Source organism: Plectropomus leopardus, chromosome 12 (assembly GCF_008729295.1).
Source record: "Plectropomus leopardus isolate mb chromosome 12, YSFRI_Pleo_2.0, whole genome shotgun sequence".
Taxonomy (NCBI): Eukaryota; Metazoa; Chordata; class Actinopteri; order Perciformes; family Serranidae; genus Plectropomus; species Plectropomus leopardus.
This window is the reverse complement of record NC_056474.1, coordinates 27975106-27989304: the sequence shown is the minus strand read 5'-3', so window position 1 is coordinate 27989304 and position 14199 is coordinate 27975106. Positions and strand designations below refer to the sequence as shown.

Genomic DNA, 14199 nt, shown 5'->3' with positions numbered 1-14199 from the left:
AGCTCAAAAATGACATATGTAAAACAATTCCACAATTTATTTTTCACTCTTATGCGTGATGACCAGCCTTAGACAGACTGGCTTTTACAGAACTCTCTGACCCTGATGAGACATGGAGACAATCCACCTATTCCCACGCACAACAGATTTTACAGACCAGGTGATATTTAAATTATACACAACTCCTCACATGCATATAAACTCTGCACATCACCCCAGAATGGAAAGACATTGTGAAAAAACCTTATATATCTATTAACATGCAACTGTACCTCTCTGTGTGTCAATCTCAACACTACGAGAAGCAGCTGTGCCAGCTGGCACTAAAAAGAAAGGAAACACCTCCACTCTCCACGTCCACCTGGCTCTCAAACACAACCTCCCACACCACAGACACACTGTAGTTCTGAGGGCTGAGGGGAAGTACATTGGCCAGACTGAACCACTGTTTTTCAGTCTGAGCTCTCAGCTGCGCTTTGTATTTCAGCAGAAGAAAAGTGTCCATTCAGTTCACGACCTTAACATGAATGTTACCAGTCATGTGTTGGTGATGTCAGGTCTTTTGACCAAGCAGGCTTTTAACACCACACACCGGCTAAGTATAAAGGAGTTGTTATTGGTCTTGTGACTTTGCTCAAAGGTTGATAACAACTGCAGATACCATGTAAGTATCAGAGAAACAACATTAGGTTGCTTGAAAACCTTCGTCCCCCTCCCCCCTCCTTCTTTGTCACTATCAAAATATAATAGTAATGTTAAAAAAGGTATCTGGTTCAACTAGTTATGTATTCTGCATTTATTTTATTTTTTAAAAACTTTTCAGAAAGATCTTCACCGTGTCACAACAACCTCAAGTGATCAGATACATTTGAAAGGTCAAAATATCATGCCTCTTGCTATCTGCCTTAAAATACCTCTCTACTGCCACTTATTTAGCTACCAAACCAACTTCCACTTGTTTTTAACTCTGTTTTCGTTCTATTTAGCAAACCTTTAACAGAGACCAACTGATATCATCAAGTTCATTCAAGTTCAGAGCTGAGCAGCACCCTGACAGTACTTATGGTTGGACATCTAAGAGGTGTAAAATGTTAAAAGCAGGATTTGGGCATTCATAATGCGAGGAGTTTGACAGAGATTTGTGCTGAATTCAACATTCCACTTTAGATAATGTACTAGAAAATGTAGTGTGTGTGATACAGAGGTTTCTCTTAGAAAGGACTACCTGGCCCAATGAGCAGACTGTTTCTTTCTGGAGCTGAAACACTCAGTCAGTTAATCAATTATTGCCAAAAAACAGAAAATGAATCACCAACAATTTTCATAATCAAGGAATTTGTACCATTTCAAGGGTAAAACGCTGCAGGGCAAAGCTCAGCTCAGCTGTACTTGACTCTTTGTTGTTTGAGTTTCCATTGGCAAAAGTTATGGATAGTACCTGGTACTTTTTTGGCAGCACCTTTGTTGAGGTTCCAGGTGGGCTAAGCCGATACTAGAAGGTGTAGTTAAAAGACTGCAGACCACCGATTAATCAGAGAATCATCACTTGAATCGTCAGAATGAAGAATCTTTCCCAAACAAGACCCTACTGACTCTCACTCCATAACAGAGAGCAAATCAGCACCAATGCAGACTCACTGTTGGAGTGTTTCATAACCCACTTTCACCGTACAATCTGCAGCTGAAACCAAAATCTAGAAATGTTCCTGGTACCAAGAGTTAGTCAAGTAGAGTGTAGTCAAGCCATACCATGCAGTGGAAATGATGCATAAACGTCTTTACCAGCAAATGTTGGAATGCTAGTTAGACAAAAGCAGCTATTCAAAAAATCACCATGGGCAAGTTGTTATTGCTAAAATCAAGAACCAAGAAGGGAAAACTAATCAATCATGGAAATGTTCATCAATCGCAGTCCTTTAAAAGGACAAGGACAAGATGTTGATTAATGTACTTTGCAAATTGTAAGTTCTGAAAATGCTGAGAAGTAACTATACATCATTTTTTATGCTTAGGTTGAACAAATGTAAAAAAGTAAGATATGAAAGATAAAACAGGCCATCAAACATCCTTTTCATGTTGTCCACTAGTTTGTGACAGTCTCCTCAGTGGTATATCCTGTGTCATCTCTTATAAAGTGTATTTGCTGAACAGCAGTGACACGGGACTTTAGTGAATGGGACATAGGCCAAACTAAAAACTCAAAGTACATGCCAAATAAATATTTCCTAAAAATGGTTTCTGTTGCTGAAGGTAGTTCTCATCACCCTGTTTGTTCAAGTGTTTGGTTTTATGATAAGTTCGGTTTTAATGAGTTATTTAATGAAATAAAAGGGGGCTTTTCTGCCATGATTGACAACTGTGACAGCCAATGCCCGTATCTTGAGTATTTCAACCTCACTTAAGCATAGATGGAGTAAGTAGGGGCGTGTCTTCGCCCTTTATATACATGCTATGGTGTTATGTAAAATCTAGTTGTCATAATTAATCTTAAAGTATGAAAGACTTTAAAGAAAAAGGCAGATGTCTTTATCACAATACAGTCTATTCTTTAGAGATGTTTACGAGCTGCTTTATCGCCTCAGATCATCATCCTAAAGATCAAAGTCAGCAGCAAACGGTACTGCAAAACTGAAAAGCTGGACTTACATACTCTGGAACTTATTTTACTGCCTATACATAAAATCAGAGGTACACACTGTACACAGTGCGACATTGTATGGCGAGCCCGAATAGCAGAATGCATTTAGGGGCTTATTAGCACTGAGCACATTAGCACCCTTACAGAACAGCTGGACCACTTCTGTTGAAGCATCATTGAGATGATGAGAAACTTGTTGGATTTTGATCTGCTGTGAGTATGTCAACTGCATCAAAATAAAACCAGTCCCTATAACAAAGTTTCAACTTGCAGTATCAAAATTTTCACTGGCTCAAAAAAGAGGTGCGTACCATGACAGTGACCCTTCTGACCCCGTCCTCATTTTCAGCCTCCTCATGCTCACGGACACCCTGGGTCAGGTTGGTGTAGTTGGCCAGCTTGTTGAGAAGAGAGGATACCATGGGCGCACTGTCCATTTCCTCCTGCAGAGACGGAGAAATGCAGAGATAAAATAAAGCATGGGAATTCAACACCTTAATGCATGGGCACAGTAGCTTTTAAACAGAACCAAGAGAAATGAACACATCACCTCTGTTTTACCTCCCTTACACTGCCTCCCTGGGTGTTTAAGATCTTACTGATTACTTCAGCCTTCATCAGCCAGGCCAATTATCAGGGATGATATTTGTATTTTGCTGATTATCTGCATCAGCATTTAATTTTAATGATCACTGATACAATTAATTGATGAAAAAGCATGCGTATTAAACTCAACCAACACCAGGGAAGGCAGTCTGTAATACATGCAAACTAAGTGTCAGCATGGGAGGAACTCCTGCTTTTTAAAACCACAGGGAGCTATTTTTATTCATTCATTTTTTTTAATTTAAATTTTCACTTACTACACCAATTTACACCAAACCAAAAAGTTTCCGTTTTTGATTAAACATTTGTTAAAGGCATTTAAACAAAGTTTTGTGTTGGAGCCTTTAATATTCATTTTTATTGTAAATGCATATCAGTTTGAAATAGCAGTTTTTGGTCTCATTAAGTACAAATAATTGGGATCTGCCCTGAAAAACCAATATTGGTCGACTTCTACTTTTTAAGCTCTTCATGGCTTTTCTCTTTGTTACATTTTCTTCTTAACTAACTCCATCTTTGTACCAAATTAACTTGTACGTACTCCGAGGCTTCGATTCAGAGGTTTCTGTCCCAACTTAAGATTACAGGGGACCTGAAGCTTTGGAACAACCTGCCCAGGAAAAATACTTTTGCATACTTTTTTTTTTAGATTCCTTTATCAATGTGCTTACTCTAATTCTACTTAGCTTTTTTATTTAATTTTATTTAGATTGTCTGTTATTTTCTTATCTTTCCTAAAACAAGTAACCTTCTGATCATATAGCTATGTATTGTCAGCAACTTCAAATAACGCACCTTTTTTAAGTTAGTTATAAATGTGACGTGGCAGACAATAATGACATAATCTTCCTGTACTATATGCGAGATGTATATTTAGTTGATGGTGCAAATTACTTAACATGCGAGTCAAATGCTTAAACATGTATGAATTTGGAGAACCATCATTTTTTGTCTTACCTCAAACAGGGCCATGTTTTTGCCTTCATAATAGCGCTCTCTTTCATCATCTGAGTTGATGAATGGACTGGACTCTCTCTGGCTGTCATCTCCTAGTGCGAAACAGAAGAAAAAAAACATGCTCTAAGATGCAAATTATTGATAGAGCGACAAGAGAACAGAGGTACTGTATCCATAACAGTTGTAGCCATGATAGATTGTACACACAGTGATGAACTGGAGGATTAGTCATGGGTGTGTCATAGCAGTAATGAGACAGAATATGGAGGGGTGATAAACACATCCCACTATGGGTTATCTAAACTGCGGATTTCAGATAAATATTTTGGTGTCAAATTTGGTTGGCCAAAAACACTGAGTGATCACCTGCTTCACGCAGGCAAAATGAAACTCAAAACTACTGTCTGGTTAGAGAACTTTCAATCAACCACAGATGGCTTTGGGGGAAAAAAACCTTAATTTTTAAGTTGCCTTAACTTGAAGTTGAATAATTGCAAAATGACCTAATCTTGTCTTCTCATATTCATTTGGCTTACAATTTAAAGGCAGCCCGAAGACTATCTTTTTGTTTAAGTTAAAACACATAGTTTAACAGTGTAAAGCTATGTTTTAGGGAGACTGCTGTCTTCCAAAATACAACCTCATCGTTTTAACAAGCTGAAATTACAACCCATAGCCTATTTCCTTTTTTTTTAGGCAGCATCCTCTAGTGGTCTTAGTAATTATTACGGGACCAAAAGAGAATGTCTGATGATGTCGTGAAAAGTGTGACAAATTCTGAGGGTGTGAACATAGTTGTATCACAGAAGCAAAGGACTTTCTCCCAGGAGACCATGGTTTGTGTCCTCTGTGAAACCAAAGTCAAAGTTTTTTTAAGATTGTTTTGTTGTATGACGTGTATTTTATCCTACATTATATTAGTAACAAGAGTCAGCCACTTAACATTTAATATGTGCTTTTCCTCTCACATATTAAATGAAACTCATTTGCGTACTATCCAGAAAACCACATACACATACAAGTGAAATGCTACTCGAAACACAACTAGTGAAACTTTTAACAAATAACACTAACGTTAATGTTAGCTTGAACTACTACATTGGTCAATAGTCAGATAACATCAGTTAGCTTTTGTGACTTTTTTTTTTTGCCTGCGTAACAGCATCATGACTTACTGAGCCAGAGCCATTTAACTTCTGGCTAAACCTGCTAGAGCCATTGACTGCGAGCACTTCGTAGTCCAAACCACTTTGAAAAAACTGTTTCTTCTAAAACTTTGTGAGAAAAGAGTCCTATACTGTCTGTAGAGGGATAAGGGGTCAAATCAAAAAACAAATTAAGGCTCTACCCACAGATATGGCTTTTGTCAGCTTTTGTAAAGGCAAAGCTGCACAGAGCAGCCTAATATTAAGAAATGCCTTTCAAATTGCTTCCCAGTTTGGAATCTTTTGCCCCTGGTTGTCACGCAATGGTCTCACTTTGTTGGGTTTGGTATGTTATCACACTCAATCACACTGTTATCAGCTCATATTAACTGCCTTGAAGAACCAGTGACTTCACAGTGGTTCAGAGATCACTGAAGAGCATTCAATAAGAAGAACAGCGTTCTCTGGATGCACATGACATGGTGTAATAAAATCCAGCATGCTGTGATAAGCTGGGAAGTCCCTCAGTGGGCACCGAGCCAGAACCTCATCCTTTAAACTAACTGAGAGGATCAACCAGTGTACAGACGTTCGGCCTACCAGTGGGCGGAGTTTTTGCACACTGGTCTGGTATCAGCGTTTTTTTTTTGTGTGTGTGTGTGCTTTAAAGCCACTTTGTATCCAAGACACAAAGGAATACATTAGGCTGAACAAAGGAAATAGAGAAGTAGAAAATAGAGAATAGTATGAGTGTACACAATACATTAATAATACTACAGAAACAATCAATAAAGAAACACCTAAGCAATATTTAACTTAGTTAAACTTTGTCATTGCAATTATATGGATTATCCTTGAATATTCATCTCATTGATGTAAAACCACTAGGAGGTGCCAAGTGTTGTAAAAACACAAAACAGGAGAACATAATAATTATCAGAGGTGTGGACTTAAGTTATATGACTTGGACTTGAATGAGACTTGACTACATTAAAAAAAAACCCAAAAACCTGTGACTTGACTTGGACTTGAGCCTTTTGACTTCAAAATACTCGATACCTTCCCTAAAGCTAAAGTTTAAAGAGCACAATATTTAAAATGTGCCAAAAATCAATTCATTTCCCTTAATTTTCTGAACAAGCATGTATGCTATCCCAGCAAGCTGACACTTAATTCCCCATATCCACTTTGTTTGAACCAATCTAACAGCATCCAATCAAGTTTTAGGAGAGAACTAACGTTACATTACTGGTTACTGGTTGGAAAAAAATTGTACCAAAGATTATTTTGTTTATGTACAAAAACAAGCTATGGTCAACAAAAACCAAACTAGAGTAAGCAAAATGCTCTGATCGAAACTAACAGATGGAAGCACAACAATAATGTTATTACTCTGTTGTTAAAATTGCATTACATTTGATGAAGAAAGAAGTATGACTTGTTAATGACTTAAAACTTTGACTTTCAAGCCCTAAACATGTCATGCTTTGCTCTTTGCTAATTGTACACAAGGTAACTTGTTAACAGATGCTTCAGCAGCGTGAGGAACCAATCAGTGCTGACTAAAGGTTTCTCATACACACAAACTTCCACTTTATGTAAAGTGTCCTAACTCTGCGACCGTAGGTCGGATCGTTTTACGATCTTCGGCAGTGTGAAGCTCCCGGCTGTGCCTTTAACGGGGATGACAGAGGTGCACCCGGTGCATCGTTGATCTTTTAGAAGCTTCACTATTCAGCCCTGGAAGTCGAGTGTTTTTACGGGACGTTGTTCAATAATTCCGTGATGACAGATCCGATATTGGGTGTCTTCCGTCCATATTTTAATGATATTTCGGTGATAAGAATATATTAGCATCGATACTAAACGCCATATTGGCCTCCCATGGATCAGCACGAGAGAGGTCAGAGGTTTGCTTTGGTCTTGTCCACCAATCGGAAGACCGATCGACGCTTTGTATCCGCTTTCATTAGCATACGTCATCTGAAGCAAACTGCACTGTGATTGGTCTAATCCTGCTGTATCTATTTAGCTGTATCTATCGCTCTGTGTTATTGGCAGCGCCTCCCGCATTAGCATAAACGCTGGTAGGCCCTATAATAATAATAATAATAATAATAATAACAATAATAATAATAATAATAATAATAATTATTATTTATTATTATTATTATTGTTGTTTATTGTTGTTGTTGTTGTTGTTGTTGTTGTTGTTGTTTTATTATTATTATTATTATTATTATTATTATTATTATTATTATTATGAGACCAGGGTAAATCAGGAGACAGTGTAACAAGCAGCAGGGCCTCATATGGATGTAAACTGTGTTTATTGCAGGCAGAGCAGGCAGGAGGATCAGGGCCCTCAGAGAGGAGCTGCTTTGCAGAATGGCACAGATAATGGGATACACAAACAACTGCAAAACAAAAAACGATGGGACTTTTTTTTGGAAAAGTGTGTCCATTTTTTTTTTTAACTATAACAGTTTTAATGTTTATTTTGTCACTTTCTGATTCCCAACACTGTAGAGAGGTTTTTGGGTGATTTATCACTCAATCTCTGTACAATTCAATTTCCATCTTGTTTTTTCTTTTGTCTTTATGGTCTCATAACTATTTGTACATTAAAGTGACATCACTGATAGCCCAGGTTGTCCTGAAAAAAAACCAAAACAAAACTGTATATAACTTCATTGTGCTTTGATAGACTGAGGTTGCATTATTTCACAAAAAGTCCAGGCGAACCTAAACAAGGTAAAAACGGCTTAGGGCTCAGGGGGTTAAACTGTGGAGTCAGTCTAATACACACAAAAAAAGTATTACTGTATATGTTTGTATTTGAATGGAACATACATTCCCTTATGCTAACATTGTCCTTCAAATATAACTACTTAACCTAAAGTCTTACATTTCAGAAAGTCTAATTCTGAATTAAAAGTTTTGTCCTGATGTCTGTCTAGTCTTACTGCCCTAAAGACCCACAATTTTAAAGAGATAAAAAGCGAATGAAAATGGCAGGAATAATTGTAAAGTACAACATCACGAAGGGTTACTAACACACTCTGACATGTGCTTATACAAAATCCAAAATACTGAAAAGCTTCCCATGCAGTAAGTGTGTAAACTGGTAGATGTCTATATTTAGTTATGAACAATAGCAGAGTCTCCCAGAGGGTCAGTTCACCGTGGACAGCACAATGGAAGCAATATAGAAACATGCTGCTAAATGATTAATACAGATTAATTAATAAAGAATACTGCAATAAATTTGAGATTCTGCAGATAAATCCCATGTGCATAAACATAAACTAACTGTAACAGTACTATGCTAGCACATTACTAAAAGCTGTCTTGTGTTGTTTTGGTTTTCTTTGACATGAAGCGTGGAAGACCAGTTGGATGCCTATTTTGGATTTCTTGCAGGATTTCTGGGTATTGGAGTTAAAAGTTACTGCTACCATTTTGAATTAGGAGTGTAGAGCCAAAACTGTTGTGGCAATTATTCAAAGTTGTATAATGAGTGATAGAGGTGAGAGAATTCATTTAAAGTTAATAGTCCATGAACCCTGCTGTGACATACGCATAACCGTAACCATGCACACAATATGCAGTTCAGTGAGTGTCAAACTAGCTTGTAGAACTAGAAACTAGAGGCATTACAAAAAGTGACAATCCAAACAAACAAAAGTCACTAAAAATAAACTTCCTTTACAATCCCTGCACTGCTGGCAGCCAGCCCATCGCACCAGGCTAACTCATGGGAAACATGATTAACATCCTTTTCCGCAGTACAGTTGTTGAAAGTGCCTGCGTTCAATTGCCAGGGGAAAGGACATGACGATCAAGGAACAAAACTGCCCTTAAAAAACACAACAAGACTTTTTACACAGACTTTGGGAAGTTTGTCTCATTGACAGCCTCACCAAAGACGATTAGAAAGCTCTTCTTGCTCTGAACGGTGTGTGTTTACAGTGATAGAAGTAGTGTAATGTGGTCATGCTTTAATGTTCAGCCATTCCAACGAAGGAAGACAATTTATTATTAGATATTTAATATTCATTTTCACTTTCAGTCACTATAAACAGGTTGTTGAGGATTTTACAGAATAGTTTGACATTTTGGGAAATTATTTGTTTTTGGAATCTAGTGGTGGTTAGATCATGGATGTACTGTATAAAGAGACCTGGATACAGCATTGGAGGTGTTCATTCCTATGGAAGTTGATTAATGGCACATGAAGCCAAAAGTGTTCTGTTTCGGTAGGATGACGTTACCATGATTTTCTGAATTATGGGGCCCATAGACATGGCAGTAGTAGGCCTATTGATCTTCTCACCTCTCTCTCTCTTCAAAAATGTTGATGTCTGTTTTACTTTAACCCTATTCTCTCTGTTTATCACAACTTTTTAGCTCAGTGTTCTTCATTTATATCTGTCTTCATGCACAAATGAATATTTGACCTCAGATTATGAGTTTCAACCATTTTTGTGAACAGATTTGAATGCATTACAAAACCAGCTATGATAGTCCAAGATGGCAATTTTCAATTAAGAAACATTGGATTGCGGATATTTTACCCATGTTTAAACTTTTGGCTTTTCTTTGAATGTGTACATTTTTCTCCAAAACCCACAGAGACCTAAAGATGTGCCTTGTGTGCAGTCTAAGGAGTAACAAAGGTGAATACATCGAAATATGAAACTGGTCATAGGAAACTGCTTTGGAAAATGATGGTACTGAGATGTTAGTGTTTATACAGATGACATCTTGTCCCATCAGCACTCTTTACGCATATATGGTTGTGTAACCTTTTGAGCACTGCACATTCGGTGACATCTGCTTTTACAATGAAAGACATTAAGAGATAAAGTACCCACTGTCCACTGTTACATTTATGATTAACCCTCAGTGGGGAAAAAGTAGACTATATTTTTCTAATTTTTTTCCAAAAGCTACACAAATTACACCTTAAATTCAGTTTACTCATCAGTCTATCATGTCTCTGGAGATCTCTGAAGTCTCAGACATTAACCTTAATGATATCATCAGGGTTATTATGTTATTTATTAATCTGCTAGCTTAGCTGATTCTAATAGCTGCCACATCAGACTCCATTGTAATAAAAAAAAAATAGTAGTAATAATAATAATAATAATGACAATAAACTGAATTCCATATTAAGATATATTGAAATGTATATCAATTCATTATCTTAAGAAAAATATATATATAAATACATAAAATATAAATATTAACTGTAGACAGATGGAAGACACCAAGCAAAACAGATAATCTCGTTTCTTAGGCTTACAAATTTAAATGGACAAGAGGGCGGATATTGATGGCCTGCATTTTCTGCTAACATTCTGCTGATATAACATGGCAGTGTGCAGTTTCTGATTTTTTTGGGTATCATGTACTGTAGGTTCTCTGGAGGTAAGAATATCTGCATAAAAAGTATGAAATGACAATATCACTGTATTTCTATCTCTCTGTTGTCACAGTCTCCCAGTCTGAATCATAAAATCCCCATTTTTGCTAGTTCTGAGCTCTTTGCCTTTATAGGTTATGCTTTTTTTTTATTATAGACATATGACCAAGCACTACAGCCATGATTAAGCAAATACACCCAACTACTGATTTGCACTGGTTTAAGTATCAACAGCACACACACCCCTCCCTACTACACTAATCAAGCTGCACTGCAAGTTCAAGCTAGCTGAACGATGTCACACTCAAAGTGTGTGTGTGGTTATACAGCATGTGCCTGCTGTAGCATGTATCTGACTGCTTATGTCAGCGTGCTTCCGTTTTCACTTGTTCAGTTACACAATGGCGTATACAGTTTTCTAAACCTACACATTTTAACACATATCTTTTCACCCAGCACATGCTGGGATAGGTTCCAGCTCTCACATGAGCCCAAAGAGTATATTCCAACAAATGTATGAGTGTGTTTATCACATTCATAATACTACTACCTGAGTTAGATCCTTGCAAGTTTTCCTCATCATCTTCTTCCCTGAAAATTTTGCCCAAACTGGCTGGTTTGCTGCTTCCAGCTGCAGCCGCGCTGTTACTGCTGCCTTCTGCATCCTCCACAGGCACTACGGTGAAGTTGGTGGGCATCTTGGCTCTTCAGTTGTCAGCAAGAAAGTAAGAAGTGAGTGTCCAGTGACAACAAGCAAGAGGGCACTAGCTGCTGAACTTTCAGCAAAGTCAAATCAAGGCCTCGGTGTGGCAGTTGGAGCTTTAAGTTTCACCTCCACATGGCTCTCCTGCTGAATCTTGTGTCTTATTTCTTGTTGTTGTGGAATGCAGTGTCCTCTAAACTCAGGGTGAAGGTGCCGCCTCCTGAGCATGAGTTAGGCCAAAGTCCTGCAGTGTCTCTCTCCTTGTTCCTTTCCCTCCCTTTTCCCCCCACTGCTCCAAGACTATTGCCCCATGTGACCCTCTGTTTACCATATGAACAGAGTGTGAGTCCTTACATGGAGAGCCCTGCAACTCCTCCCTTTACTCTGACTGTTCCACTTCTCTCACTCACACCTTTGTCAAGCCAAAAGGTACGTACAAACTATCTGTAAAAGTATCCAAAGTATGTTTAAAATCCACTCAGACTGAAAAAAAAACAGCTGGCTTATTTTCAACAAGGATAATCCAAACACAAACTTCTGCTCTTTTTAGCCTTTGATTTTGCTTCCTCTTCTCCCTCCACTGGTAGCTTCCGTCTCTGGTTTCCTCCAGGTAAACAGAATGGGTGTTACCTTTCCCACAGTGCATTGTGGGTAGCAGTGAAGTGTTAAGCACAGAATGACACCACACGCTTGCATGCGCACAAGCATTGTGCCTGCAAAGGAAACACCTTGAAAACCTTGGACGCTAACTTTCCACTGTATTCTGAGTTTCATCAGAGATTACAATGGGCAGACCGAGGGGAACAGGAGCTTTGAGCTTTGTATAACAATGGAAATAAGCAAACATGAACTGTTTGCAGTTGGCAGGATTTTATTGGCACTCTTATGCAAGGTTTTCTCAAAGAGTTAGGACATTTATGATAATGTACTGTAGGCTTTTTAGAAAACCTCCTTTAGAAGGACAGTGAGTACACCTACTGTATACAGTATAAATATGTATTTTTTGTGTATTTTATCAGCTGAATGTCCTCATCAATCACTATTTATCTGTAGCATTTCTTTTGGACACTTCAGTGCAGTAAATATGACCTCTCCATTGCCATTTTTTGTTGTCATGTTGAAATGTATCATAGAATACAATTGAATAGTCAACAACAATAAACACTGTTATTGCTTACTGATGAAGTTTTCTTTTCTTTGTCTTTATGCTTTTTTTATACATTGCTTTTCAAGGTTTAAGTGGCTGATAGACAAGTAAACACACAGCAAATAATGCAAATTAAGTTTATTTTTATTTACAGTTTGTTTGCTGTATTTTTTAATTTGTAATGTGTAAATTTAAATATATTAAAGAATAAAAAACAAAATAAAAGAAATAAAATAATAATAATAATTCTGATATTATATGCAGGTGCAAAATAATATACATTGCTGCACCTCAGTAGGTTGTTGTTTTCGGCCTAATCCATACATAAACTTGCATCATCCGTTTTATTGATAACTTATATTATTCCACAGGCTGCAATATTAATTTTTGTGTGTCACAGAACACCCCCCCCCCCCCCCCCCCAAAAAAAAAAGCTACATTAACATGCTAATCATTGTTTGTTGTTGCTCCCTGCTTCCATGGTAGACATACATCTCTGGCTAGGATAACAATTTTGTTAAGCTTAGTTTAGCTTATTCTGCCTTAGGCCGACTTCACCTTAGCTTTATTTTAAACATAGACATACAGTATGTCTGTGAGTTTAGCAAAATCGTAGCCTAAGCTTAGCTTAGTTTGTTATTCTACATATAAATTTAGCTTAGTTTAGTTTATATTAACGTATCGTAACTAAGTGTAAAATAGTTTAGGTAAACCTTACCAAAAAATTACACAATAATATAGCTGTTTTGTGGTTTTACATTTGGAGCCCCAAATTAAAATGATCTGATATGACAAATATGTTAAAGTAAATAAAGACAGTAATTTTATTAATGGATTTTTAATTAATTAATTATTTTTAATATTTAATAATACTTTGATAATTTCATTTTAAAAAAGGAATACATTTAGATTATGACTTATATGGACGCAAACTTTTTTATTTATTTATTTTTTTGCTTTTTTGCAGTTTCTCAGTTGTCTCTACGCCATATACTATATTTCTATACTAGAGTCACCAAGTCACATTCCTGCATATTATCTGTGACTAATGCTGCTGCTGCCGTGTGTGTGTGAGCGTGTTTGTATTGCGCATAATGTGGGGGGTGTATGTCCATTTACACCCTTATGGGGACTTCCCCTCCTTTTGGGGACAAAATGCAAGTCCCCAGTTATGTGAATCAGTACATTTTTGGGTAAAGACTAGTTTTAGGGTAAGGGCTAGGGTTAGGTTAGGGTAACAATGAGGCATATAGTGTTTAGGGTTAGTATAAGTCTCCAGAAGTGAATAAGTCAATGTAATGTCCTCTGAAGTGATGGAAACACAACTCTCTCTCTCGCTCTCTCTCTCTCTCTCTCTCTCTCTGTGTGTGTGTGTGTGTGTGTGTGTGTGTGTGTGTGTGTGTGTGTGTGTGTGTGTATGTGTGTCTGTGTGAGAGACAGAGTGAGTGCTTGGCTCAGCATAAAGTGTTTTTACTTGGTCCATGACACCTACTTTTCTTGGGATCTTAAAACTCTCCCGCTTTATGTACATTTGTAGAGTTTTTGTCCTTCTCCCAATTCATGAACAGAGGA

At 37.4% G+C, this 14199-nt stretch overlaps 1 protein-coding gene across 1 annotated transcript in view; it reads right to left on the bottom strand.

Moving 5' to 3' along the window:
- LOC121951285 (solute carrier family 12 member 7-like) overlaps positions 1–12071 on the bottom strand; it is a 36985-nt gene extending 24914 nt beyond the window's left edge. Inside the window, exons 1-3 of the mRNA XM_042497551.1 lie at positions 11328–12071; positions 4202–4293; positions 2950–3081 (exon numbers count right to left, since the gene is read on the bottom strand). Coding sequence (XP_042353485.1) covers positions 2950–3081; positions 4202–4293; positions 11328–11475 — 372 coding nt within the window. The 5' untranslated portion in view covers positions 11476–12071. The remainder of the gene's footprint in view (positions 1–2949; positions 3082–4201; positions 4294–11327) is intronic.
- Positions 12072–14199: the final 2128 nt, after the last annotated feature.